The sequence below is a fragment of the Trachypithecus francoisi genome, unplaced genomic scaffold (assembly GCF_009764315.1).
Source record: "Trachypithecus francoisi isolate TF-2019V2 unplaced genomic scaffold, Tfra_2.0 Lachesis_group0, whole genome shotgun sequence".
Lineage (NCBI taxonomy): Eukaryota > Metazoa > Chordata > Mammalia > Primates > Cercopithecidae > Trachypithecus > Trachypithecus francoisi.
Window position 1 is genome coordinate 162,388,145 of NW_022681453.1, and position 24,057 is coordinate 162,412,201.

Below are 24,057 nucleotides of genomic sequence, written 5' to 3' on the forward strand. Positions count from 1 at the left end.
AATTTAGATTTGGCTTCAGATAGAAACTTAACATTTTAGGAGGAGGTAGAGGAGACAAGTTGATCAAGAGAGATATCAGGGAAAAATAGAGGCAGGGCCTATGGAAATTGTGCAAAATACCAAATGCATTCATAGGTGTCTCATTTGTTTATTAATTTAATATAGTAATAAACACTGAACAAGCAATATGTTGTTGGCACTTTGCCAGGTATGGAGTATGAAGTCAATTTGTTCCACTTGTGTTTTCATTTCTTTGCTCTCAGAGAAAATGCCTCTAAAACATATAATAGAGATGTCTATTTTCTTAACACTTCTATGCAAACTTCTTAAAATATCTTTGGTTGGATATTTATGTATTTCATGACAGAGAAAGAGAAGGCTAAATACGTTTGGAAAATATTAGGAAACCTAACACATGTATTTGCTACAGAACTCGTTGAGACCCTTTAAAATATGTTCTGCTTGATGAGTTTCTAAGGGAAGGGTACAGTGGGAAGGGTTCTCAAACCTTATTTGACTGCAGAAAAATTTATTTTCTGGAACCACCTGTAGAGCTAGTGTTCATGAAACACACTTCAGGAAATGCTGCTTTAAAGTATTAATCATCCCATTGAGAGGACATTCAGTAACGTCTAATGATGATGCTCTGCTGTGTGAGCCCACCCTCTCAGTCTGGAGAGGTGTGAGGTCCTCTCTGACTGATTGTGCAGTAGCGTTCCTGGGCTAACTCATTTCCTGACACGGCCTAGTTCCACAGGGTTGCTTTTTTAGGAACCTGTTTCTTTAGAATTTTGTTTCAGATTTGTGAGGTTAAGGCCTTAGTGACAAAACCACAATGAAAGGCTGAATGTGTGTATGTGTATGTTTATGTTTAAACCTTGATGCTGAAGCACTGGGCCCTAGACCTTGTAGTCACCCTGTGCAGGAAGCTGTAAAATAAGCAGTTTGGTGTGGTGAGATGAGAACTGTACCAGGAGTCAGGTGATGTGGCTGGATTCATAGCTCAACTGCCAGAGTAGTTACAGAAATTTGAAAGTGTCTCAAATTTCACTCTCAATTTGAGGGAAAGGGACAGGGGAGGGACAGGGTTTCACTCCTGTTGCCCAGGCTGGAGTGCCACAGTGCGTTCATGGCTCATTGCAGCCTCAACTCCCTGGACTCAGGTGATTCTCCCACCTCAGTCTCCTGAGTAGCAGGGACTACAAGAGTGTGCCACTATGCCTGGCTAATTTTTTGTATTGTGTTTCTAGTAGAGACAAGGTCTTGCTATTTGTCTAGGCTGGTCTTGAACTCCTGGGCTCAAGGGATCTGCCTGCCTCGGCCTCCCAAAGTGCTGGGATTACAGATGTGAGCCACTGCACCTGACCTGAGAGTGTCATTTTAATATCTATGGACCTCAGTTTCGTGTACTAAAAATTAAACCACAGGAATAGATGAGGAATGACATACACGTGACACAGAAGATACTCCTACTCCTCCTATATTCAAGGCGGGCATTGCTAAGTGATCATTCTTCTCACTAAATTCAGAGACAGCTTCAGATACGTTCCCAACACCACATTTCCACCAATCCCTCAGAATTGAGAGACAGGATGAAACCCACTGCCATTCCTATCCTTAATGAACTCTAAGAATTTAAGATCCAAGGTTACTGCTATCAAGAACATACATCTACAATCCTACCTTTTTCATGGTAAGAGCAAAGTGTTAGGGAGGGGTGAGCGCCTCCTGATTTACAACAGAGTGCCATGGGAAAGAGCAGTGGACAAAGGGTGAAGGGCTCCTCCCTAACCAGTGGCATTTGGAGAAGGTCCACTTGGATCAGTGGACTAATTCACAATTTGGTCAATTGGGAATTGACTAATAAGCAGGACAAACATGTATGATTCTAAAGGACTTAGTGAAGGAGGGGGAGTTGGAACCCAAGGAAGCTGATCCCAAGCTTCAGGGCAACCCCCATCACTTTACCCTTCCTTGGAATACCTATCGTGAGGAGGGTTGAGGCAGGCCTCAGCAAGACCGCCTTCCCAATCTGCTGGCTTCTGAGCGTGTCAGACCTGGGGGGCATATGCAGCATCCCGCAGATGAGTCCCTCTTCACTATTTTCAAACATCAATTAATAAGAAAACCAAGTCTCTCCATCCTCGGATGACCTCTCTGGAGGACTCCACAGCTGTGACAGAGAAATGAGATGGTGGGAACATCCTGTTAATAACCAACATCTGAGTGAAGTGAAAATTGCTTTACACCTGTGTGGCATTAGACTCCAAGCTTCTATAAACTGAGGATCTGACAGTCACTGCAACTTCGAGTGACTGCAATCCAACACCTTCCTGCTCCCAATCTTGGCAGGCTCTGCCTGCTTTTAGCAGGCAGGCATGAATTTTGTGAGGCAGTTTCTGATTGCTTGATATTTATGTGCCAGCTTACAGCTGGAGTAGGGGGATATACGGCGGTTGATTTAGGACTGAAAAACATCTTTTATGTTATAGAATCATATCTTGTCCTCTGGCCTGGAACATTTTTATTTCTCCTGAGATATTCTAGAGGGGCTTTAGCTAAGTGGAAGTAACTTGAGCAAAATATAACAAGAGGAGGAAGAAAAAGTTTGAAGATTAGAAAACTCTGTGCTGGACACTCAACAGTCACACTGAAGAGACTTTTCAGGGTTTGTTGCCCATATGATGGTGTTTGGAGCACTGAGCATTCAGAATGGCCCTACTGAAAAATTGCTATGGTCAGATGGTACCTGAATATATTTGTCTTCTTCAAGAGAGGTGCTATGTCACGGGACACAGCTTTAAGGGAAATCTCAAGTAGTTCCATCACTCGACAGCTGGGTGACCTTAGGCAAGTTAACCTTTTTGATTCTAGGTTTCCTCATGTGTAAAACAATAAGTCATAATGTATGGTTGTTGGGATGATTAAGTGGAATAAGGTATGTAAAGTGGTTTAAATAATTCTTGGTGCATACCCACTGCTCAGTAAATGCTCCTTATGATCCATTGTTGAATAACGTTGGGAAATATGGTGTTGTCACTAACAGGAAATTACCACAAGAATCACATATGGATTACCAGTTTTCAAAGTTTTAAAAGCCCATAATTCATTAATAAGGAACCATCAGAATGGACACAATTTCACCTGCCCTTGAGATTTAGAAGTTCTTCCGGGTTCTGTAATATCTTGAAACATTTTTAAGAGCATTAAGGAACCAATCAAAGTTCCAGCAAAAAAAGAGATGTTCATGAAGGGACTGCTTCAAGGTATGTGGGCAAGGTTAAACGAACCAGCAAGAGACTCTGAGATGTCCTGGGACTAGCAATAGTCAGAAGCTACTATTAGAGGGACTTGGTGGGCAGGCAGAGGTGGCAGTGTTACTGGAACCCAGGGAGAGCTGGAGATTTGCAGGAAGGGCAGCTAGGAGGGCCTGTAGGCAAAGGGTACACCATGGGTTCCTTCTGTCTTCTAGTCTACTACTGGTGCTTCCCATTGGCTGAAAGAAGGTGAGCTGGGCCAAGAAACCTGAATGAAACAATCCACATATGGGCTGGTCTCCTGGTACATAGCAGAGCAGAAACACTTGGTAAAGTAAGATGTAAAGGAGAATGGGTACCATATTCACTAGCTCTTGTTTCACAAATAGGGAGTGTACCAGTTAATGGAGTGCTTGATTGGATAAAACATCCAAATAAACCAACTTTGCCCATAATGTGGTTATTTCTTTCATTCAGTCCTTATGTCCTGTAGTGACATAAGCAGCAGTCAAAATGGCAGCTTCCAAAGAAGCAGGAAAGTATTAGCATACAAAGTCTGATCCAGAGGTTGGGGTGTGGTATTCAGAGTAGATCACACAATAGCCCTGGTTCCTGGTTGTCATCCACTATGGAGCTGAGCCATAACAGTTGGAATATAGTATTATTTGTTCTAAAACTTAACAGTGCATTGGAATCACCTGGGTAGATTTTTAAATTGCTGATGTATTGGTTCCCTGCCAGCCTCACACAGTTTCCAAATTAATTGGTTTGGAGATCCCCAAGTGGTTTCAATGCTTGAAAAGTTTGAGAATTACTAGTATATATGTTGACATCACCTGGGAATCTCCAGGCCAGTTAAATGTGTGCATATTATACAGGATTTCACTAATCTACAGGGAGATAGAGCTGGCACAGGCTAGTGTGGTGCTATCCACATGTGGCTATTTAAATTTAAACAAAATAAATTTAAATTTAAAATTCCATTCTTCAGTCCCACTAGCCACATTTCAAGTGGTGAATACCTACATGCGGCTAGTTTGGACCATGAAGAATATCATGGAAAGTTCTATCACACAGCACTAGGACAGTGACAAGTCCCTCAAGCTGAGTGGACTGGGGCAAAAGACAATGAGGCATACAAACTGAGAAGTCAGAAAACAGCCTCACAAACTGGACACTCACACTGGGGAAAAAGAACAGCTGGGGAGGACATGTGGCATTTGGCACTGGAAGATGTATCTGCTGAGATCTATGCTTGTGTGGCAAACCAGGCAGGATTGGCTCAGGCTCTGTGTGGATGGAGCCAGCAGCTTGAAGGCACTGAGGAGGCCAGCGAAGGAAGAGGAAGACTCAGAACACATTAGCACTTGAGACCTCTCTGATGGTGCCTACAGGGGGATTCTCATTTCATTTACTTCTGAGCCACATTCCTGAGCAAGGTGGTGCAACCCTGCTGTCTGCTTTGAATAGTATAAGTACCAGGCTGTGTCTACTGGTGAAAGGAATGTCTAGCTCCAGGTTCTCCAGCATGTTCATCCCAGGGGATCCATAAACGGAACCCAGCATGCACCAGAGGCCCTGTTACTTGAGAACCAGGTTAAGTGCATGGCAGGAGAATGAAGGGAGGGTTCAATGGATTAAGAGTCAGAAAAAGACACTTGTCATGCTAGATCACTTGTTCAATTTAATCTAGAGAGTTTGAAAGTTTTATTGCTTGATAGGTAAAGAGTGCTTTTTTGGAGATATATCCATTAAGTGGTGCTGCCAGTCTGGATGTTTCTTAAGAGAGATAGAATGGCATATTTGTTTGCTAGGGTTGTCATAGCAAAGTAACACAAACTGGGTGGTTTAAACAACAGAAATGTATTCCTTCACAGTTCTGGGGGGTAGAAGTCCAAGATCAAGATGTCAGGATGTCAACAGAGCTGGTTCTCTCTGGGGTTACCAGGAAGAAATTGCTTAATGCCCCTCTCCTGGTTTTTGGTAGTTTTGCTGGAAATCTTTGGCATTTCTTGGCTTGTGACAAGGGACATGAGATTGCACCACTCTGCTCTCTTCCTTTGTGTTCATATGGCATTCTCCCTGTGTTCATGTCTGTGTCAAAATCTCCCATTTTTATGAGGACATTTGTCATATCAAATCAGGAGCCCACCATACTCCAGTATGACCTTATCCTAAGTTAATTACTTCTACCATAATCCAATCTCCATAGGAAGTCACAATCTGAGATACTGGTATGTGAATTTTGAGGGACAAAACTCAACCTACAACAAATGATATAGTAAAAAGAGCATATATTCTAGAGTGAGAAAGACTGGATTTGAGTCTTACTTTTGCCACTACTTTTCTGATGCACAGTTTTATTTTATCATTTGCAAAGTTAGAATGATATATTTAATAGGATCATTTGTAAAATGATAAATCGGTGTTAAAATGAACCATTATTTTTATGTATCCCTAGGAAAGAAAAAAATTGTTTCCAATTATACAATGACATATGATCAATTATAATATGCATCCCAATTTCAAAGATATTCCAATTAAACAATGGTGTATCATCAATTATAACATGCATCCCAATTTCAGAGATATTCCAATTAAATAACGGTATATCATTAATTATAACAAGCATTCCAATTTCAAAGATATTCCAATTAAACAATGGCATGTAATTAATTAAAACATGCACACCAATTTCAAATATATCAAACTGTGAAACAAAAGTATGTTTTAAAGTTGATGAGGGTAAAACTTGAAGAAGATAACATGTAAGTGCCTTCTGCCTGAGCAGAAAAGTTCCCATCACTGTCGGTTAATACCTAATTTGCCATCCATTTCAAGAAGGAATTTAATAATTTACTAGGCAGGAGTCAACTTCCACCCAAGTTGTTGAGTTAAGGAGAAACAAAGCCTGTCAAAGACTCAGGCATTTTTTTAGTCCTAGGAACTAGTGAGCAGGAACCCCTAGTCTGTGTGGCAGATCAGCCAGACAGCCAGAAATGATGCAACCTCAGTATGTAGACATATCACAAAGAAATGGCACAAGTCAATTCAAGTTTCCACATGAGACTCTTTACACAACCAGCAAACTGTTAGAGTTTTAATCCTATCAAAGTAGAAAATCCATTTAAATTAAAAATTAAAACCGTCTCTCATCAGTACCAACCTCTCTCTCTGTTGAGTGATTTTGAGACCTGCAACCTGTTTGTTGCAGCTACAGGGCAAGTCACTAACTCTGAGGCCAGTCACTTAAAATCGGCAGTCACAAGCAGCTGAAATCCTGAAATTGAATAATGCTATTTCTGGTGGCTTGGTGATTCATTTTATTATCTAACTTTTATGTGGTTTAATATGTCTCCTTGGAAGTTATGTGGTTTGAAAAATTGCCTGTAATAAATCCTTTATTTTTAAACATAAAGAAAATTAGCCATTCTTTATTCAGAGAAAATTAGTTTCTCCCTACCCTCACTAAATAAATATTGCGAAAATATTTAAAGAATATCAGTTTGAAGGAATACCTAATTATAAGCCTGCCCTGAGGGCCTCTTGTCTCTCTCTGGCCTATGATGTCATTCTTTACCAAGACCTATTACCCCTGGGATGATAAGGGCCTGAATTTCTCCAGGAAACCTTAGAGCATTCAGTGACTGACAATAATTTTGGCTTTTGCCTTCACCTCCTTCGCGCTGATAGCATCACACGATTTAGCTCTCACCTCTCCCGCAACTTTGCCTGTGGCAGTTCCAGCCCTTGGAAGTCCCAGAGAATAGATGGCCATTGTACAAACAGTCTTGAACTGTTTGTTGATAACACACTGTCCCCCACACAATCTTTTTTTTTTTTTTCTTTTGAGACGGAGTGTCGCTCTGTTTCCCAGGCTGGAGTGTAATGGAGTGATCTCGCCTCACTGCAAGCTCTGCCTTCCGGGTTCACCCCATTCTCCTTCCTCAGCCTCCTGAGTAGCTGGGACTATGGGCACCCACCACCACGACCAGCTAATTTTTTTTTTTTTTTTTTTGTATTTTTAGTAGAGACAGGTTTTCACCATGTTAGCGAAGATGGTCTCCATCTCCTGACCTCGTGATCCGCCCGCCTCAACCTCCCAAAGTGCTGGAATTATAGGCGTGAGCCACTGCGCCCAGCCACACAATCCAATTTCTGTGGGCAGTGTTCAGGGCTCCCACTGTATCTCAAATATGTCCAGTAGATAAATCAGATCTCCAGAGACACAACTGCAGCCTCAATCTTTGACTTTCCCTATCAGTTCCACATTTTATGTTTGTTGTCTGGCTGATGCATTACTTTGAACAACAAGGTTTATGAAAAAAAATGCTTCAAATTTGCTTGACTATATAGCATAGAGGTTAAATACACAGGCTCTGGAGCTTAACTACATAGGTTCACATCCCGCCTCTGCTACCTACAAGTTGTGCAAAATTGGAAAAGTTATGGGGGTCTCTCTATCTCCCAGTAAGAGGGGATAATAATAGTACCTAAGTGTTATAAGAATGAAAAGAGGCTGGGCGCGGTGGCTCAAGCCTGTAATCCCAGCACTTTGGGAGGCCGAGACGGGCGGATCACGAGGTCAGGAGATCGAGACCATCCTGGCTAACACGGTGAAACCCCGTCTCTACTAAAAAAAAATACAAAAAACTAGCCGGGCGTGGTGGCGGGCGCCTGTAGTCCCAGCTACTAGGGAGGCTGAGGCAGGAGAATGGCGTAAACCCGGGAGGCGGAGCTTGCAGTGAGCTGAGATCCGGCCACTGCACTCCAGCCTGGGCGACAGAGCGAGACTCCGTCTCAAAAAAAAAAGAATGAAAAGAGAGTGCTTGTCAAAAGATTTGAAAAGCTACTTCATCAAAGAAGATACACAGGTGGCAAGTAAGCATGCGAAAAGAGTCTCAACATCATTAGTTTTAGGAAAATGAAAATTAAAACCACAATGAGGGACCACTCCACACCTACTAGAACTTAAAAAGTTAAACAAAAGTCTCTTTCACTCCTACATATTTACTCAAAAGAAGAGGAAATACATGCCCATACAAAGGCTTGTATATGAATATGTCATGCAGTTTTATATGTAATAGCCAAAAACTGTAAACAATTCAAATGACCATCTGTAATTGACTGGGGGCAGTAAAAGGATAAACCACTGATAGGACCATATGAATAAATCTCAATTATATTATGTGAAAGAATAAAGACATAAAAAGACCACAGATTGTATATTATAATATATATTTATATAATATTATGAAGAATACAAACTAGACTATTGGTCTCAGAAAGCAGATCGGTAGTTTCCTGGGAGTGGAAGAAAGGAAGGTTGAGAGGATGAGGATACATAGGGGTATGAGGAAAGTTTGGGTGCAGGATATGCTCACTCTCTTGATTGCGGTGATGTTTTCCAAGTATACACATGTCAGAACATACTGAATTGTATACTTTAAATAGATGTGGTTTATTATATGCCAATTATGCCTCAATAATGCTGTTTTTTTTTTTTTAAATGAGCACCATGATAGCAGGCCATCCAAAAGTGTTAGTTGTTACTGACTTTATTGTTAGACTGAAAAATGTTTTAGATATTTTTAAAAGCTTCTCATGAGATGTAATATTCAATGGTTGAGTCTCTCACCATCACACCATAATCTAGCTGCCTTTTTCCTTTGTAAGGATGCTCATGAATTGAGGAAAGTAGTCCAGACTTTGAGGTCAGAAGGCATGAGTTCAGGTGCCCACTCTGACATTCAATACCTTGTGCTGATATTTAACCTTGACTTTTCTCATTTGTACAATAGTATACATCTACATCACATGATTGCTATAAGAATCAAATTTTAAAAATGGATGTGAGCATGTTCTGTAAACTATAAAGCAGTGTGAATATATCAGTCATCACGACTAGGGAAGAGAGAAGATAAGCACTCACATTTTTGCAGACTGGATAACAGAGGGTAAGCAACATTAAAATAAAACTTGACCTCACACAAGAGCATGAGATAGACCCTACATCTCCTCATTTCCCCTAGAGTGATGCTCACACACCAGAATTCTCTCTAGAACACTTTTTTTAAAAATAGAGATTTCTGGGTCCTATCCTATACTCACTACATCAGAATGACGTTAGGGATTAGGGAACGGGAATCTGAGTTTAAAGAAAGCCTCCATCCCCCTACCCCCACCAGTTGATTAGGATGTAGCTGGTAGCACCAGTAAGTGAATGATCTTTTGGAAACAATGGCTTTGACCCTGATGCCTCTCAATGAGAAACGAACAATCCTAGGCCCTGTTGCTCCTGTGAAACCTGGATTTAGCCACCAGAAAAAAATAATGCATCTTCCATAACAAGTGGAAATGCAAAATATTTTAAAACATCTTTCAAATATGCATTTATTATTGCAAGCACTTCCCTTATTGTCGTTTTCCTGCTTTTCCTGAGCAGTTATATTCAGGATTCTTACTGGCTTTCTGATTATCCTTGGAAATTGTCTGTCTTGCTAATGCAAATGTTTATCATTTCATGTCTTTCCATCTTGTCATTTCCCTCAAAAAACCAAGCCACTCAGTGCTGGCAACTTACCTTGTATAGTGTGTCTGAGGTGTGTGGCTTGATGCCAACATGAACTTTATATATATAAGGGCATGCCATTGGACAATCAACAGTTAGAAGAAAAGTACCAGGATTGGTGAACATCATTTATTTGTGCCCTTTGGGGCAGTTAAATGAAAATAACAAAGGTTGAGTTCCCATCACCTGTCTTCTATCATCTAAACCTACTCAGCACTCTCTTCCAACAACAAGGAGAGAAGGTGCCCTTTCTGTGTCTTGAGGATGTCAAATCCACCCACAACATACTTCTTGGGGGTTATTTCCAAATCCTCTATCAAAAGATACAACATAAATATAATTAAATATCTTCTATGGCTCATTATTCCATGAATTTGGACCAGATATTGCAAAAATGCCTCTAGAGGCCAGGAAGAGAAGTTCAACGAGGGAGAAAGGCCTGAAAGTTGCTGTGAGAAGCAAAGAGTAAATGCTTTGTCTGAATGGGACAGTCTCTAATTGTTGCCATGAAGAAATGTGGCCCAAGGTTGCCAGATATTCCAATTTTTTTCTAAAGGAAGTGTAGTAAAAACAGCCACCTTAGTAAGTGGGAAAATGAAGGTAAAATACTTTAAGTAGGACAAATAAAATACCTTCAAGTCAGCTTATGCCTGCAGACTACCAGTTTATGATCTCTAATTGCTATTATTCAAAACTATTATCCCTCAATAACAAAAAAAATTATGCTGATATAGTAAATTCTTGTACCTGCACAATTGGCCAGTGGTATAATCAGTCCCATCACCCTCTGAATGAACATTATATAGGAATATATAATTTAGCCCAAATAAAGCTGGGTCTTCCGTGGGAAGCTGGAACAGTCAGATAACCTTTGGTCAGAAAAATAACTTGTAAAATTCTAATCAGCAATGGGCTGGAGATTGGTTTTCTGTGTGCCTATTTATTGAATGGGGACATAATGAGAATGACACTCTTCCCCTTGCAACCCGGATTGTACATCCAACCAATAATGGCAGGTAGTGTTCCTTAAAGGACAATTTTCTCTCACATATATCCCTGCATAGGAAGGGCTAGGGCTGGAGACAAAGCACCGAACTGAAGAATGTCAGGGGTGGCTAGAACAAATATCAGATTTTCTTTGCTAGGCAACATGGACATGCATAATATAGTTAAGAACCGCTTTCCCTTTATTGAGAGACTATTTTCCTTTACTCATATGAAAGTGAGATAAATGCTTTTCGTAGTTTATGCTAACAAATGTCAGAAAATATCCAATAAACCATGTTTCTGTTTGAAAGCTGACAGTACATAGAGGCTCCAGTTGATTTGTAAAATAGGAAGGATGGGTATCTCCAGTACAGGGATGCTATAGAATCTTGGGTTATCTACAACTTAGTCTTTAAAAGTTTCCCAAAATATAAATGGTTTTGTGTATTTTCACTTGTGACAAGTATGTAGGAAAAGAATCTTAGCAATAAGGATCCTAGCAGAAAACAGATGGCATACCCAGACAGTTTAACCTAAAGGACTAAACTCTTTACAGGGAAATGGGCAGGGTTAAAAGAGCCAACAAAGAAAGTGAGGCATCCAAGACATCGGAGATAGCAACAACAGGAAGCCATTACTGCCCCTCAATGTGAAGGGACAAGAGAGAGGTGCTATGTTACCAAATCCCAGCAAAAGCTCCCTGTGCGGAAGGAAGTCTGCTAGCAGAATGTGTGTGTATAGAGGCATGCCTGCACCTCTCTCTTCTTCCATTCTCTGATCTTCTGCCAAGTCCTCCATTTGGCTGACTCTAGCCAGAACCCAGAGGTCAAAGGGTGCCAGGAAAATCAATCCATAGACATCAGCCTCCTATGTCACAGGATAGTGCAGAAAGTGGCAGAGATGTGTTAATATCTGAGAGAGGGGGACAACTGAAAAACTAGTATCACAAAAGACAAAAGGAAATCAGATTATTTAGACAAAGGAAATCATAGCTCATGGAATGTTACAGCAGAAAGGAACTTTTCACCCTCTAATCTAATTTTCATTTTGTTGATGAGAAAACTGAGGCCCAGGGCATTGAAATGAATGGGTCATTATTATACACTGAATAAAGGGCATACTCGAGACTAAAGGCAGTTATCATCTTATCTATTCTCATGGTTTTTCTACTTCATTATACTGGAAATCATGGATTAGGAAGCTCAGAGTAGAGTTGGCTACAATGAGACATCTACATAGCAGTTTCTCCATTACTGTGCCCATCAGACATCACTAATCAATTACAGATTTCTTTCCTTCTGAGCCTAGATGTGACCTCAGGCACATTAGGCAGGACAAGGTTGAATCAATCATGAAATGCATCAATCAATCATTTATGCACCTGCATAAACCCAGTGTACTCAAAAGCTTTTACTGTGCATAATGCTCACCCACTCATTTCCATTCCCTGGACCTCAATTTTCTCATCAACAAAATGACACAATGATGTAATGATACAATTTTATATAATGCAAACTCATACAATGAGCTCTAAATCTTCAAGTTATTTACATGTCTAACATTATTTTCTTCCCTAAAACTCATCTCATTCTCTGAAGGTATTGCCTGTACTTTGTACTTTCGGACTGCCCACCCCGATGACTTGGTGGGGAACATTTATGGTTGGGAAGAAGGGAAGTGCCCTGAGATGAATTTGCTTGAAAGGTAATAATAAAAATAGTCCTAATCTCTGATAGGTTTTCTCTTTCTCTCTCCTTGCAGGTTGACAGGACTGAGGTGATTCGCACCTGCATAAACCCAGTGTACTCAAAACTGTTTACTGTGGACTTTTACTTTGAGGAGGTTCAGCGCCTGCGGTTTGAAGTCCATGACATAAGCAGCAACCACAATGGACTGAAGGAGGCCGATTTCCTTGGTGGCATGGAGTGCACACTTGGCCAGGTGGGTCAACAGACATCCCTTCCTCCTCCTTGCCATCCTAGGGCCTTTCTTCCTGCCCCCTTTTCCTTTCTTCCCTTATCTAATCCTTGCTTTTTCCTATTGATTGCATTTTCTTTAACGTGTAGCGTTTACAACTTCCCAGGTGGTGTCATATCCATTATGTTTATGTAGAGATGGTTCTGCAAGTCTGTACGATTTCTTATTTTGAAAAATTCAGAACTTTCTCTTCTGAATTCCCCCATTGTGTCACTCATTTATTCAACAACTATTATTGAGCACTTATGTGTCTGGCTCTATGCTCTGTTCACATGTCTGTTATAGCCTTATCCTGTTCCATTATAAATTTCCATCTCCAACTCAGCTGTGAGAACTGCCATGCAGCAAGTATTTCTCACTCACATTTACTCGACATCTCTGGTACCAAAAATAGCCCAAGACAGGGGCTAAATAGATACTCAATGAATAAATAAAAGCTCTTAATTCTCCCAACAATAATGTGAAATAAATATCAATATTACATCCATTTTGTCAGTGGGAAAAGTGAGACTCAGAGAGGTTAAGTGATCTGATGAAGTTTCCACTCTAATAAGTGACAGTGTTAGGACTCTACTAGGCCTCCCTGACTCCAAACTTCATCATTTTGCTTCTATAATACCTTTCCTTTTTTCCTTTCCTTTCTGTTGTACCCAGAAATGTGGTAAGTGAGTCTAAAAGTAAAAAACAGTCCCTGTGCCCAGATAGTGGATAATCTTACTGGAGAAGGCATAGTAATATGCACTTAAAATAGAGTAGTTCATTACAAAATACCCTGGGCTCTCTATACAAGGTCATGGGCCTTGAAGGAAGAGAGAGCTTTTTTCTACTGGGTAGAGTCAAAGAAGGCATTGTGGGACCAAAATCTGAAAAACCATGGTCTACGATTGCAGAAGAAAGAGGAGGGGGGCCTTTGAAGTAAGAAAGCAATGTAAGCAACTCTTAGGGGTCAGAAAAAATGTGAAGGGGTGTGGGGTGGGAAGAGACCACTTTCCCTGACTGAATCAAGATGCTGATTTAGTGTGAAATTGATGAAGCTTTAATTTCAGATCCCCTCTCTCGTGTGGGCCCCTTCCGTGGCTCTGTGTCACATTTTTATTTTGTACTCTTTTTCTCAAAGATAAATTCCAAATTATATGTCTTAAGACCCACAAAACCTGGGTTCACCTCTTGTCAAGGTAAGGGTCAGGTTTAAGGATTTGTCAGGAACAGTCTACCTGACAAAGAGATGGCAAGCATATATATTTGCTTGTTCATTTGTGCTATCCTTGCTTCATGCCACTTATCACTAAAAGAAATTTCTCACAGAGAGTGCTAAGAGACAAAATAGACAGTGTCCTGAGTTACCCTTTTCCAGCAAATATAGTGAATAATTTCTTATTCCTTTAATGAAGATCAAAAGTCCAATATTGAAATATAGTTGAGGGGAGACAGAAAGAGAATCTGAAATATTCTCCATTAATATATGTTCTCTAATGACTTTTGAAGAGTTGATGGCAGATAATTCAAGGATCTTACCAGGTACAATGTCCAGTAAGTAGGTAATAAATGAATAAATGCATTGTGGATTTGAGATGAAATCCTGTTTCTATTTTAAAATGATTAAAATGGCATCTTTTATAGATATGTGAGCCATAACAAGATTCTCCCTTAAACAATGGGCATCCCTCCTATGCATAAATTTTATATTTTGTCACAAGAAATAAAGATAGATCAATGTGGAAATCATGTGGGCTAAAGATTTTTTTTTTTTTTTTTGGTCTAAAGCTTTGATAATTTTGTCTGTTTGACCCTCAAACTTACATCTTTAGTCCCTCACAAGGCTCATCTTTCCAAAAGCCAGTAAGTCCTTAACCTTGCAAGTAAGACAGGCATTGTACTAGGTGCCAGTGACACGGTGGTGAGCCAAAAACATAATCCTTGCCTTCAAGCAGCAGTTTAGTTGGGGCTAAAGATGGAATGAAAATAATCACACAACAATTAATTAAATGGCAATCATCATAATCTTTGTTACAGAGAAGCACAGAATAAGAGAATGAGCATTGGGAGACTGGCATCAGGTGGAGAGGGATCAAAGAAGGCTTTCTAAGAGAAGTGACATTTAGGAGGGAGAGTGAGAGTGCATCAGGTGAGAAGAAAGAGGAAACACATCCTAAGCAGATGGGAACATTAGACACAAAGCCTCTGCATTCAGGAAAGAGTTTGGCATATGGTGCAGAGCATCTCCGTTTGGTTTTTTAAGAAGCCAACTCTGAGGTAGGAAGTCAAAGGAGGTGAAGGAAATGCCACAGTGGAGAGGAAAAATGAGACAGGTAAGGAACCTACAAGAGAAAGTGGTCAAGTAGCTACCACCGTAGGTAACTGAAGCTTAATCCTGCTGGGGAAATTCTGAGAGCAGTGTAAAGCAAACATTAGAGATATTTCATCCTAGGGATGAGGGAACTTGGATATTTATACATTTCGAGTATATATACTCACATCAATCATTAAGAACCATTCCTGGCCGGGCACAGTGGCTCATGCCTGTAATCCCAGCACTTTGGGAGGCTGAGGCAGGCAGATCACGAGGTCAGGAGATGGAGACTATCCTGGCTAAACATGGGGAAACCCCTTCTCTACTAAAAATGCAAAAAATTAGCTGAGTGTGGTGGCGCATGCCTGTAGTCCCAGCTACTTGGGAGGCTGAGGCAGGAGAATCACTTGAACCCGGGAGGCAGAGGTTGCAGTGAGCCGAGATCACACCACTGCACTCCAGCTTGGGTGACAGAGTGAGACTCCATCTCAAAAAAAAAAAAAAAAAAAAGAACCATTCATGAGGTGAGAACATCAATCCTCTGACATTTCTGGCCTAATGTGCAGGTAGCAAACTCCAGATATCACAAAGAGTTTGCAAGCAAAGAAATACAGATGCTGGTGGTCAAAGTCAGTGATGGGCTATTGCAGGATCTGGCCAGCAGTCCACAATGCAACAGGGCACTCTCTTTGCTCCCAGGTGGATTGGCAGGTCGAGAAATAATAGACACACACACAAGATAATGAAAGCTGGGTCCAGGGGGGTCACCACCTTCTGTCCCACGGTGCCAACAATGCACTGGATATGCCAGCATTTATTATTGAGTTTAGTGAGGGCGGGGGTAGGTTAGTGAAGGATTTAGGGTCATTTGATTATGAGGTGAGACGGTCACATGAAGTCAGATGAAGTAATTCTTTAACATAACATCTGTATGCAGAAGTACAGTATACAGAGATAAGAACTGACAATATAGTGTGTGCATCAGTAATTTCTAACAGAGCCTTGAAACAGGAACAGCAGTAACAGTTACAGCAAAAGCTGGTTCCAAACAATTCACAGAAACAGGACGTGAAGTTAGACAACCGGTTAGACCAGAAATTCTCAGAAGGGAGTATGCCTTAACCCTAAAGAGGCCTAGAAGAGCTGCAGCAAGATGAGGGCGTTTATAGCCCTATCTTATCCATATGGACAGGCGCCCCCCCATGCATCCGTTTATAGGCTTTCCACAAGGGTCGCGTTCCATTCCCAGAGCTGTGAACATCTGCTTTTCTGGGATAGGAATCTTGGTGATATGAAACCTCCCTGACTGCACGTCCATTCATAGGCTCTCTGCAGGGGGAAGCACACCACGTGCTGTTGGCTCATTCTGGCAGTCCAACCTGGCATTGTCTTTACACAATCCTGCATGCAACTTTGTATTTACAATAATCAGGAGCATTTCATCTTTTATTCTGTAGCAATGGTTTCAGGGGGTCTCCCTACATCTCCCCCTTTTCTCTGATTTAAATGAACCATAGCAATCATAGCTTGGCGCTGATCACGATTGGATTGAAGAATATTTTTTCCAGTTTTACACATGAACAATAAACCAATAGCACAAATTTTACATAGAACAAAATTAGCAACAGTGGATCCTCCCAAAGATTTTACCCTTTGAATGGGGTTGAGATTAGATAACCCCTTAGAGACACCATCTAAAACTTCAGCACCAGGTAAAGCAGTTAAGTGTGCTTGAGAGGCCTCAAAAATCTGTTCTTTTAGCTTGCTTATGTCTAAACTTAAATTATCTTTACTTCCTTGTAAATGGCATTTTACTAATTCCCAATTGTGAACAGACTCATTATATTGAAACGGAGTTATACAAAAATCAGAAGTATTCTAATCACATGGCATTTGCAATCTATGTTCTAAACTCATAATTCTATCTCCCATCCATGTAACGGTTTGTCTTAGATCATTAATTTGATTGACCAATTTTTGATCAATATCTGACTGAGAATTCCACATCTGAGTAGAATTTTTTTTGCCATTTATCCACAAAATGAGCAGTTTGAATAGATTGATGTAATGCAACTCCAGCAGTAGCAGCAGTCGCAGTAACAGCAATCAAGCCCATTATTACTGCAATTAATGTAAAAATCGTTTACTCCTTTTAAGAATTTTTTGTAAAATATTGTTAATAACATGGATAGAAGGGGAAGATTCCCAAGGCCTATGTAAGGCTACAGGGAGCCAAATACCTTCTCTGGCTCTGACTATTAAAATACTATGATATCGATTAAAGGATGAGTCAATACAAGTATACAAGTAACAATTAACACAGGTAATTATGTTGGTTTTTGAACTAATATGCATCTTTCCTACTAACAACATATAGGTGGTTTAACACAACTTTAAGTGGTACAGTTTTGTTGGACTCCATATAGATGGTATATATATTTTGGGGTGATATTCTTTTTTGTGAATGTGGGGTGGTGGGAATAGGTTGTATGAGAGATGGTGGGGGGACAGTAGCAACGGGGGGTATAAGTCCTCATAATCTTTACTGTCCCACCTTTGAATTGACCTTTTGATGATTGCCATAGTGATATTTTTGGCTGTGTGGAAATAGTCGTGTAAATCAATCTATTGTCTTAGTTTTTGAGGTGACAAGGTGGATTCACTTATAACGCTTTCTCCAGCCCAAACTCTCATACCAGTCATAGCTATGGTTAATCTCCATAATTCTGAATGTTCAGGTCCTAAGTGGGGAACAATGAGCCTTGGCTTTGGAGGGGCAACCCCTGCCCCTTTCCACTTAAAAGGAAAAAATGAGTTAAATGTATGATATAATAGGGGAAGGGCTGTCACTACTTTTTTGATAAGTATTATCACAGAGAAAATGTTGACAATCTCTGTGACCTTGAGAGCAATCATTAGTCATATGACCTTTGGGAGCCCACTCAGCAATGGTGTAGTGAGAAGAATTAAATAACACTGTTCTTCTGAACTAACACAATCCTTCCATATTAATTTGTCAGCATTTGAAGACAAGTTGAGAGGACACGCAGATCCTAAAGGCTTATATTGGGATGTGTGAATATAGTCAGTGATTCCTGTTTTGATCTGCCTTAAAGGTTTTAATGAAAGCCCTGATATCAAGCGTCCTAAAGGAGGGACAGAGTGACCAGATGGTAGTGTGACTGCCCAAGTTTGAATATCTAATGAGAGACATCCATTAGTGGGTCCCTGGCACAAAGGTGGATACCTAAAACCTAAAGCAATATTGAAAGGGGTTCCTTCTTCTGAAGGTTGGGCAGGACAACGATCATCTACAGAACCAGGCATCCAAATACTATCATTAACATAACCTCGATAGGAGCGTCCATCCATGTCATGGCTCGAATAAGAGGAGGAAAAGGAATATAGGCCCAATATGTATAGTTTTTAACAGTCTGTTGGGTGACAGAGGGTAGAAGGATCAGTATCATCAGGAGGAGGCAGAGGTTGAGCCAGACCTGGATTGCTGGAGACAGTTGTTCAGGGTAGCTGACTGGATTGTCTGTTGTAAAGGAGTTAGCATGGTCATTTTCTTCTTTTTGATGATTGGAGGTGTTAGTTGTTTCCTGTTGTGGTGCTTTTTCAGCAAATTTCTGTGTCTCGTTGTTGCATGCATCTTCAGGACACCATTTCACGTGTCTAGCAGGAATCCAAACAGGAGATTGATGTTTACCTGGGGAAACACAAACATAGCCTCTTCCCCACGTTAAAATAGAACCTTTTGACCATATATTACATTGAACATCTTTCCACCACACTTCCCTTCCTTGGTTTACCATAGGACGGTTACCAGAGAAATGCTTTTCGGCAGCTGTAACAGAACTAGACTTAGGAATATTGAGAAAATTTAATGTGAGCAATGCCAAGTTTAGTTGTATGTGAGGGGTCAACAACTTATCCCCCTCTTTTTGTTTAAGTAATTGCAATTTTAAAGTTCTGTTACTTCTTTCTGCAATAGCTTGGCCTTGTGGGTTATAAAGAATACCAGTAATATGTTTAATATGCCACTGATCAAGAAAATTTTTAAAAGCTTTACTGCAATAGGCTGGACCATTGTCTGTTTTGAGCTCACTAGGAATTCCCGTAACTGCAAAACATGAAAATATAGTTTTTTAACATGAGAAGTGGCTTCTCGGTTTGACAGGTAGCCCAGATGAAATTGGAAAAGGTGTCAACTGTGACATGAACATAAGCTAATTTTCCAAAAGAAGGAACATGAGTAACATCCATTTGCCAGATAACATTAGGAGAAAGGCCTCGGGGATTAACTCCAGGAGATTGTGTGGGAGACAAGAACCTGGCATTGAGAACAGTGTTATACAATTTGTTTAGCTTGTTTCCAACTGAGAGAATATTTATGTTTAAGACCTGAGGCATTAGTATGAGTGAGTTGATGAAATTTTTCTGCATCTGTAATGGCTAGAGCAACTAGAGGTATCAACTTTATGATTACCACTGGATAAAAGTCCAGGTAAGTTAGTATGAGAATGAATGTGAGTGATGAAAAAAGGATGCTTTCGGTTTCTGACAGTTTTTTTGTAACAAAGAGAACAAGGAAAACAGCAATATTTTTGATGGTAGCTGTTTCTATTGCCTGAGTGGCATGGACTACATAAGCTGAGTCAGAGACAATATTAAGAGGCTGATAAAAATCCTGTAATGCAGAGATAACAGCAAACAATGTGACTTTTTGAGCAGAAGTATATGGAGTAGAAATGACTTTATCTTTTGGTCATACATACCCTGCCTTTCCATTGCTGGATCCATCAGTAAAAATGGTAACAGCTGTCTCTAGTGGTGATGAACGAGTAAGTTTTGGTAGAATCCAGGAAGTATTTCATAGAAATTGAAAGAATTTTGACTTAGGCAAATGATTATCAATAGTGCCAATGAAGTCAAACTAGACTAGATTAGTCTGCCAGCACAAAGATGTAGAAAAGGCATTTTTAACTTCATTTTTTGATGAAGGGACCACAATAATGTTTGGATCAAAGCCAGAAATTTTAGGGATACATTGATGTCCTAACCTAATCAAAGTGGCTATTTGATCAAGATATATTGAAAGAGTTTTAGAGGCTGAATTAGGAAGAAATACTCATTCAACTAGAGAATAATTTTGTACTATAAGTCCCCTAGGAGAGTGGATGGAAGGAAAAACCAAAAATTGTAAAGGTAAATTTGCGTCAATACGAGAGACTTGTGCCTCTCTCACTCATTGTTCTACAAAAGACAACTCTTGTTTTGCTGGTTCAGATAGAGAGCGAGGACTGTTTAAATCTGTATCTCCTGATAAAGTGGCAAATAGATGAGACAATGCATAAGTAGGAATGCCTAGGGTTGGTCTGAGATAATTGATGTCACCTAGTAATTTTTGAAAATCATTTAAGGTATTTAAATTGTCAGGACGAAGTTGGACTTTTTGGGGCTTAATGGAGCAAGCTAAAGCCTCCAACTTGTGTTTGGAAAGTGGCCACTGCTCTACCCACAATGGAGGTGACTCACACATCCATTGTGTAGGGGCAGAGGAAGAGAAGGAGAGTGAGGGCACCGGGATGCGGACTTAGGGAAAGTAGGATTCCAAGCCTCTGAAAGAAGGGGTCCCGGAGTATGAAAAGAAACAGTAGGCTTAGAAGAGGGGAGAGGTCCAAAAGGACGAGAGGAACGAGAAACAGGCCATTCAGATGAATGCCACACGTCTTCCTCTGGCAGACGGGGCAATGGCTTAGGAGAAGAAGAGTTAACATATACAGGTTCCAAGATAGGAGGCGAAGGGAGGGGATCATCACCAGGTTTCTCCTCTTGGGGAGAAAACAAGGAGATCGAATTCTTCCTCATCATCAGGAGGAGGGCTAGTAGGGGGAGTCAGCTACCTGAAGTAAAGGGAGCGGTTCACCATCCGCATTAACTTCTGGCAGTTGAAGAGGATCACCAGACTGAAAAGGAAGTAAAGCAACACAAATAAGAGCCCAGTCAGTATAGACAGAAATAGGAAGTAAAACACCATCTCTCATGAGTTGGTGGAGAGTGGCACCAACTCTATCCCCGTGTAACGGGTCCATAGAGCCGTTGTCAGGGAACCAAGGACAATATTTTTCAATAGTCTGAAATAAGAGAATAAAGTTATTGGAAACAGCCTTGATGCCACCCTGTTTAAGAAGAAATTTAATAAAAGACAGATAAGCCTGGTGTTTAAACTGCGATTCTCCCATAATAACCCTGGAATATTACTAGTCAACAAACTCAAAAAGGGGAGAGTCAGAAAAAGCGTACTGGGAGACCTTACCGTCGAGACTGAAGACTAGTCGTTACGAACCCGCACTTGGAGTGCACTGAGCCGAGGAACAAAGAAGGCCACATTGGGCGACAGATATTGCGGGATCTGGCCAGCAGTCCGCAATGCAACAGGGCTCTCTCTTTGCTTCCAGGCAGATCGGCAGGTGGAGAAATAATAGACACACACAAGGTAGTGAAAGCTGGGTCCGGGGGATCAACGCCTTCTGGTCCCACGGTGCCAACAATGCACTGGATATGCCAGCATTTATTATTGAGTTTAGTGAGGGCGGGGGTAGGTTAGTGAAGGATTTAGGGTCATTTGATTATGAGGTGAGATGGTCACATGGGGATGAAGTAATTCTTTAACATAACATCTGTATGCAGAAGTACAGTATACAGAGATAAGAACTGACAATATAGTGTGTGCATCAGTAATTTCTAACAGAGCCTTGAAACAGGAACAGCAGTAACAGTTACAGCAAAAGCTGGTTCCAAACAATTCACAGAAACAGTACGTGAAGTTAGACAACTGGTTAGACCAGAAATTCTCAGAAGGGAGTATGCCTTAACCCTAAAGAGGCCTAGAAGAGCTGCAGCAAAATGAGGGCATTTATAGCCCTATCTTATCCATATGGACAGGCGCCCCCCCCATGCATCCGTTTATAGACTTTCCATGAAGGTTGCATTCCATTCCCAGAGCTAGGAACATCTGCTTTTCTGGGATGGGAATCTTGGTGATGTGAAACCTCCCTGACTGCACGTCCATTCATAGGCTCTCTGCAGGGGGAAGCACACCACTCGCTGTTGGCTCATTCTGGCAGTCCAACCTGGCATTGTCTTTACACAATCCTGCATGCGACTTTGTATTTACAATAATCAGGAGCATTTCATCTTTTATTCTGTAGCAATAGTTTCAAGGGGTCTCCCTACAATAGGCACTCAAGTCATAGGGCCTGGAAATATGAGTGGGGTGCTGACAGCATCTGTGGATTGCCTGTTTCATACCCAATCACCCACTCTTTTAGCTGTTGACCCTGATCACTTTCTGATCATTTTATACCATGTGGCTATGTAGAAAAGAGCCCTATCCCTAGCTCAAGAGTGAATCCTGAGTGATCTCAGCTAATCACATGAATCTCATCCCCCACTTGCAAGAGTTTGGTTTAGAGGTTGGCATGTGTCCTGTAAGACATGTGGATTTTTCTTGGAAAGGTTTCCTAGCCTAAAACAAGAGACACACATGAAGAAACAGTTCCTCTTTGCCTGTGATTCCTGAAACCACTACAGCCACCTTGCAGCAAGGCTGAGGATGAGAGCGACCCTTAGGGGAGGTCAGAGCCAAAAGATGTGGAGGCATGGGCCTAACATTCTTTACCTGGGACCCACTCTATCTATGGATGCCTTATTATGGGAGAATAAAATGTCCTGTCATCGAAGCTGTTTGAGATGGGAATTTTTATTCCTTGAATTAAAAGTGTCATGATGGATATAGCACATATGAGGAACTAAAAAGAGGGCCAGGCTGACTGGCGTGGTGTGAACAAAGGGCAACTAGGCGGTCGTGTTGTATTAATTTTCTTAACCTCTCAAACGAAGGAATGTGTAGAAGTGAGCACTGAGAATGAGATTACAAATAGCCCTTTCAAGATTTGTTTTTGGTACTTTTGAAAGAACTTACCTACTGATCATTTCATTTGACCCTCTTGACAGCGTGGGAAGGACAGGAGTCTATCTACATTTTATAGCTGAGGAAACTGAAGATCAGAAAGATTTAATGTCTTGGCAGGGCCCAAACCAGAAGTCAGGAGCTTTTGATTCTTAATCCAGAGCTTTCTTCTGTCATGACCTAGGGAAGGATGAGAGGAGGCCATCTGTTCTGAGAACTCCTTCAAGATCATGGCCTAGATGAAGCAAATGAGCAGCAAGTGACTTGTTCAGTGTGTCTCTAAACCATGTTTCCCAAGCTGTACCGATCCACTTTGAGATGACATGCTGGCCTCTCTGGATATCTTGCATGTTCGTTGGCAACTGCCCTCTCCTATTATCAGCCATGCAATTGGTGGGGTTGGCCTTTCCCACACTTTTGGGGTAGGCACAAATTGGCTTAAATGAATCAGAATATTACATTTGTGTGGCCACAGTGACTGGTTCAAGGAAAGACATGGTGACTCTTTTAACACTATAAGTTTCATTCATTCATTTATTTCTTCTTTTAATGACATAGCAATTGCATGCCAAGCTTTCATAACAAACATTTAGCAAGTACCCTGGATATGCCAAGTATATCTGCGCTAAGTTCGGGAGACACAAAGATGAAAAAGGAAGACAGAGGCCCTGCCTCAGAAAAGCTTATAATTATCCAAGAAACACAGACTGGTAAATAAATACTCAAAATGCATATTACTAACCACTGCAATAGAAATGTGTTCCAAGGGCTGTAGGGGAAAGATCTCTACCTAAAGTGAAGCAGGGGAGTCTCACAAGAAAGGTATCTCTGGACCTGAATCCCTAAGGATAAGTAGGAATTCACCAACAGAGAAAAGAAATAAGGACTCTTGGGATAAAATGACTGGTACACACAAAGACACAGCAGCATGAAGGCAATGGCAGAGAACTCTTAAGTGACTTAGTGTGGCTGAGCAGTCAAGTGAGGATGTGAAAAG

General features: G+C 40.9%; 1 protein-coding gene across 1 annotated transcript in view; it reads left to right on the forward strand.

Annotated features, from left to right (window-relative positions):
• Positions 1 to 24,057, forward strand: part of CPNE4 (copine 4) — a 526,733-nt gene that overhangs the window by 310,584 nt on the left and 192,092 nt on the right. Inside the window, exon 3 of the mRNA XM_033212672.1 lies at positions 12,577 to 12,756. Within this exon, the coding sequence (XP_033068563.1) occupies positions 12,577 to 12,756 (180 nt within the window). The remainder of the gene's footprint in view (positions 1 to 12,576; positions 12,757 to 24,057) is intronic.